The 5,843-nt window shown below is 50.7% G+C and overlaps 1 protein-coding gene across 2 annotated transcripts; it reads right to left on the reverse strand.

Moving 5' to 3' along the window:
• Window positions 1-435: 435 nt before the first annotated feature.
• AP5S1 (adaptor related protein complex 5 subunit sigma 1) lies at window positions 436-4,820 on the reverse strand. 2 transcript variants are annotated; one of them, XM_061436646.1, is made up of 3 exons: window positions 4,717-4,820; window positions 2,839-3,015; window positions 436-1,529 (listed from the first exon to the last, which is right to left on the reverse strand). In XM_061436646.1, the coding sequence occupies exons 2-3, from the start codon at window positions 3,009-3,011 to the stop codon at window positions 1,100-1,102; spliced, it is 603 nt and encodes a 200-aa protein (XP_061292630.1). In that variant the 5' UTR covers window positions 3,012-3,015; window positions 4,717-4,820; the 3' UTR covers window positions 436-1,099. The 2 variants fall into 2 exon arrangements, with proteins under 2 accessions (XP_061292630.1, XP_061292629.1); XM_061436645.1 differs by lacking the exon at window positions 4,717-4,820 and adding an exon at window positions 4,450-4,710.
• Window positions 4,821-5,843: the final 1,023 nt, after the last annotated feature.

The following is a 5,843-nucleotide window of genomic DNA, read 5'->3' on the forward strand; positions in this document are numbered from 1 at the left end:
CAATCAAATGGAAGGGAATTCCAGGCAAACGACCACAGTCCTTCAACCCTTAGGTGAGGTCATTCAGAGGCAACTGTCGTGCACTGGGCCCCAGAAGCACTTGATGCACTAAGCCCCCTAACTACTCTTCTTAACACATAATCTGCCTCCCCTTCCAGGGCTTTCTGTGACCACCTCCACATAAACTGCTTGTACCTAATCCTGTCTCAGGCGCTCCTCCTCAGGGATCCACACCAACTCACCACATTGTAGTAGAGGAAGCAAGTGCTACCATCCAAACGAGGCATATAAGGAGACAGAGGTGATAAGAAGGACAAGAGGTGGAGACCTCCCAAGAAGCCTCCTGAGGACATACTTGACCACGAAGGCTCAGACACCCAACTCAGGGTAGTAGAGGAGCAGACGTGCATTAATGAAACTCACAGAAACAGAAGGTGAAATCACACACTCGGTGCTTTTAATTCAAAATGAAAACATCATAATCAGACCTCTAGCATCCACCTGACACCACCTTCTCTCCCCATAGACTGCTGGTGGGCATGGGCTGGGCTCAAAAGGAGTTATGGAACCTCTCTGCCGAACAACTCACACCTCTGTGAACTGTGGTAGGGCTGGACACCGACAAACAAAATCCCTGATGATGGTGCCTAAGTAGGTGCAAAGGCAGAGGCCAGCTCCCCAACTCTGGAAGTCTCAAGGGACCCCTTTTGCACTCCGATGACTATGGGTTTCGAAGAAGAAAGTGGGCTGAGTTCCAAGTAGCTCTTCCTTACTACCCCAGCACTAGGGGTGGGGGCTGGGGGCTGGCTGGCAGGGATGGGGAAAAATGGGGCCAAGGACAAGCAGGGCTGGCCCAGTGCGGAGGTCTGAATAAGCCACAAGGCAGCTCCAGGCACAGGATGTTCTGTGATTCCACCTCTCTACCCTCTCCCCAGACCCCTTTTCTGCCAGCTTGTCCCATCCATTTGTCCTGGGTGGGGCAGCACGCCAGAGCTGAGAGCAGGCTGGGAAGGAGGAGGCAGATGCCAAATTTTACCTGACTGTGTGTCCCTTTAACACGATCTCCTTGACCTTGTGAAGACTCCCATCCCAGTGTGGGTCAGTGGGACCAGGCAGCACTGAATTCTTTCTCTAGACCCTGGACAAACTGGTCATTGAGGAAGAGCAGCTGACCATGGGGCAGGAAGCGGGTGAGGATGCCCTCGATGCAGTCAGCCCTCAGCAGGAGGTTGGCACCTCCTGGGACCAGCAGTCGGAGGTGGTCAAGGAGAAGGCGAGCCAGCAATCGAAGTGTGCTCTCCACCAGCAGCAGGTTCTCGTGAGTATCCAGCACCAGGGCAAAGCCTATAGAGAGCACGCCTAGCCACACCACTGTCCGAGGCTCCTGGAAAGGGTCCCCTGGCGCCAGGCGGAAGGCCCCACTTGGGGCCTCATGAAGGGCAACTGGGTCATCTGAGGACTGGGGCTGCAGGTCCACAGCATGCCGGCCACATGCCTGCTGCTGCAGCTGGTACATGGACTCCACCTGCCTATGGAAAATAGGTGGGTCACGGACTTGTCATCCTCAGGATCACCCCTGGAGCTAGGAGCTGCCATTATCCCCCTAACTAGATGTAGAGACTGAGACCTGGAAAGACTAAGTGCAGTGACCCTGCCCAAGGCCACAGTACAGAAAGCATGAGCCCAGATAGGAATTTAGGCTCCAGCCTCCAGGTTCTGAACCATTTCAGTCTATGCAGCCAAGAGAAGGCAGGCACTGAACACAGCTCCTTGGACTGGGACGGGGCATCAGGGGAAGAAGATCCCTCCCCTAACTGATTCACAGAGGCCTCCTCAACATCTCAACAAGAGATGAGAAGTGGAGTATAAGCTACATCCAACCCAGGATTTCTGTAAACTCTCCACCCTCACCCCATCCTGAAGCCTTCTCCAAATAGAAAAGAAAAACCTTCTACTTGGACATCCAGGCTTTTGAAATCACTCTCTGACCTCTCATGAAATCACCTTTCAATCTGGGCCATGTAAAGGCTGCTCTTAAAGACATGTTTGGTTTTCTGTGCCACATAAGGGGGAAGAGGCCCAGAGAACCAAAGAGGTAACAAGAGGCTGGCCCACGGTTGCCCCAGAGTGTTAACCTCCACCCAAAATGCAGAGGGGCCAGGAGACTCCGGCACCTGTTGGTTCAGTCTGGGTCTGGGAGGAAAAGGTCCCAGGCCAGCTACTCCATCTGGAACAGTGTTTCCCAACTATATACTCTCTGGATCCTAGGCTTTCAGGAGGCCTTTGGTGCCCATTCCCATAAACTACATTCTCTCTCCTCTTTAAGGATTCATAAAGCTTAAAGACACACTAAGGGCCCTGAAAAGTCCTGCATTCAAAGCATGTTTAATCTGTACTGTTTACACTCAAATCCCAACTCTTTCACTTTCTAGACTCTCTAGAGCTCATCTGTAATCTTCAAATTCCTTTAACTCACTATATACTCATCTGTAAGGTAGGAATAATATACCTACCTCAAAATACTGTTTCAAAGATAAAATGAGTTCATATACATGAAATACTCAGAACATAAAATGCTTACTATATACAGGCTAAATAATATTAACTACAAAAAAGTTATAGTAAATGCTAAATAACTATAATAAATAATCATGATAATAACATTATTTCTTTAACCCCTTTTCATGTAATACTTGTGAACAACCGGGAAGACTCTTTGAAAGCACTATTCTAAAAACTTTCTGCTTCTTAGTCCTCCTGTTTCTCTGTGCCGTTCCAGAAAACCTATCATAATCACTGACTAGGAAGCCTTGGGCCCGGGCTGGATGGTGTGGTTACCTGGCCACAGCCAAAATCTGCTCCTTTCGGAGAAGTCTGTCCCTCTCAGCACTGTGTGGTTGTGAGTCATTGGGTGAATTCTCGGCGCCAAAGAAGCAGGAGTAGAGCACTCGGCAAAGGCCCTCCTCAGCCTTTGCGGCCCGCAGGGTGTGGATGAGGAAGGCATGGACCATGGCTCTGGAATGATGATACAGAGAAGTCAGACCCTTCAGTGAGATGAGTGTCTAACCCCAGCAGGGGAGGCAACCACAGAAAACGTCTGGCCTAGCTCCGTCTGGAGGGCGGTGTGGCTGGTCACTGGTCCTCCTTAGCCACCCAAGACACATGCCCAGCTCTGGCCAGCACCTCTGCCCACAACAGAGTCTAGTGCCTAAGATATCCTGGACAACCCCAAAGCCAAGTCTACAAACTGCTGGCCAGGAATTTTTTTTTTTTTTTTGGTAGTAGGCATGAGGTTTATTGGTCATAGTATTTTTTTTAATTTTATGAAATTAATTTTATTTTAATTTTATTTCATCTTAATTTTATAAAATTAAGAAAGTTTCATTTGAAATGTAATTTTATAAAGCATTTTCTCTCTCTCTTGTATTTTTAAAACTGTAAGTTATCAGAGTAAAGGGACACTGGGGAGATGCTCCAGACTGAAGAAGGCAAAAGACACAGGACAGAGGAATACAACCCTGGCAGAGAAATAGGTAGCTTCAAATTACAGCATTATTAGGATACCTGGAAGCATTTAAATATGCATTACAGGTTAAATAATCGTCTTGATCAATACTACCTGGTTTTGAATGTAGGTGAATGTCCTTGTTTTTAGAAAATACACACTTTAAGTACTTCTAAATACACAGGTGAAGGAGCATCATATCTGCAACAAACTGAATTGGAATATTACGTATACAGGACTTCTTTATAAAAAGTTTCTTTCAGTCTTGAAATTGGTAAGCCTGCTGCTGCTGCTAAGTCGCTTCAGTCGTGTCCGACTCTGTGCGCCCCATAGACGGCAGCCCACCAGGCTCCCCGTCCCTAGGATTCTCCAGGCAAGAACACTGGAGTGGGTTGCCATTTCCTTCTCCAGTGCATGAAAGTGAAAAGTGAAAGTGAGGTCGCTCAGTTGTGTCCAACTCTTAGCGACCCCATGGACTGCAGCCCACCAGGCTCCTCCGTCCATGGGATTTTCCAGGCAAGAGTACTGGAGTGGGTTGCCATTGCCTTCTCCGTGAGATCAAGTCAAAACAAAGACCATGAAATAGAAATAATAATAATGTCTGACTGGCTAAGTGACCAGCCCGGGATTGAAAGGTAGCAGGGATCTGTGACTAAGGGTAAATAGATCGTCGGTTTAAACGAGTTAAAAATGAAGGTTCCAGAAGGCGTTTTAAAACCGGAGCCCGAAGACCTGAGCTGACCTCCCATGACCCTCTAGCCACGAGAAGATTACGTCATCAACCTTCGCCACGGGTCTCGCGCAACCCCGAGGCGCAGTGCATCGGGGGGGGGGGGGGGGGCTGTAGTTGCTTGCCCCCAGCTAACCAACTGTGTGGGGTGGGGTCGGGCGGACTGAGTGTGCACCGCAACCCCGGGCCGCTGTCCTCAAGGCGTGGTACTCACCTTTCCTTTCGTGCCTGCAAACTTCTAATAACGGGCCAAGTCCCTCGGGTAAAGGGGCAAAATGGCGGCTGCGCGGCACCGGGGCGCCTGCGCACGTCAGTAGCGGGCGCACGTCAGTAGCGGGCGCGCGTCCGAGCGTGACATTCTCAGGGTGGGCGAGGTCTCATTTCCGGAGATGTGCTCCGAGGGCGGGGTGTGGGCGACTTGCACGGTCTGACAAAGACCCTTAGTCCCAAGTTCACTGTGCGGCCTATGCTGGTCACTCACCGACTGAGTATGCGAGGTTCCCACTGGTAGTCCTGCACCAGCCGAGTTCCAGGCCATTTTCCCCGGCGGCCGCGAGGGGGCGTAGCGACCCGGCTTGTGGCGCTTCCGGAAGAGGCAGGGTCTGAAGGTGCAGGGCGGGCGGATCTCAAACTGGCCCACTTGCGTGGGAACTCGGGTTGTGTGTGTGCTTACTCAGTCGTGTCCGACTCTTTGCGACCCCCATGGACTGTAGCCTGCCAGACTTCTCTGTCCATGGGGATTCTCCAGGCAAGAATACTGGAGTGGGTTGTTATGCCCTCCTCCAGGGGATCTTGCCAACCCAGGGATCGAAACCAGGACTCCCGCGTAGCAGCGGATTCTTTACCGTCTGAGCCACCAGGAAAGCCCCAGGGAATCTTGAGGGCACCTGTTAAAATTCAGGTTGCTGGGCTTTGGCCCAGAGAATGAAGGCTTGGGGGAAAATAAGCATATTTAGGAAGTTGAGGGAGCAGGGCTTCTGTGTGTGTGTTCCTCCGATGGGTTAAGACTAGGGCTTGAGGAGGGGAGGGGGAAAGACTAGGGCTTGGCTTGGAGTGGACCGATTAAAACTGTGGTCCCAATCCCGTCTCCAGCTGTCACGGACAGTTCAGTCATTTTACTGGGCCCCAGTGAAGCCCCATAGGGTTTAGTAGACCGATTAATTTTTCCTTTCACACTCCTGCCTCTAACAAGCTTCTTCCTTGCCCCCTCTTTGAGGGAGGCTATCAGAAGTATATAAAGGGGACTTCTCTGGTGGTCTAGTGGCCAAGACTCGGTGCTCCTAATGCAGGGGGCTGGGTTCCATCCCTGGTTAGGAAACTAGATCTCATGTGCTCCAACTAAGAGTGGACATGCCAAAGCATTGGAAGATCCTGTGTGCCACAGCTAAGACCTGGTGAAGCCAAATAAATATATGTTAAAAGGCGTGTGTGCACGTGTGTGTGTGTGTGTGTAAGTGCTTCCCTATTGGAGTCTTGGCTTAGAAGTGTTTGGGGCGCTGCAAGACTTCTCTGGGCCACGTGGCTTGCCCTGGTCTCCCCAGCCCCCTACCTCCCAACACATAATCATTTTACTTATCGGCAGGTCAACTGCTGCAACCTACCCAGATG

This window comes from Bos javanicus, chromosome 13, assembly GCF_032452875.1.
Source record: "Bos javanicus breed banteng chromosome 13, ARS-OSU_banteng_1.0, whole genome shotgun sequence".
Taxonomy (NCBI): domain Eukaryota; kingdom Metazoa; phylum Chordata; class Mammalia; order Artiodactyla; family Bovidae; genus Bos; species Bos javanicus.

What these genes read in the sequence shown, in the direction of transcription:
- AP5S1 (XM_061436646.1), bottom strand. Translation starts at nt 3,011, where the DNA reads ATGGTCCATGCCTTCCTCATCCACACCCTGCGGGCCGCAAAGGCTGAG. An exon ending in CAGATTTTGGCTGTGGCCAG is followed by an intron (nt 1,530 to 2,838) that starts GTAACCACACCA and finishes TATTTTCCATAG; the next exon opens with GCAGGTGGAGTCCATGTACC.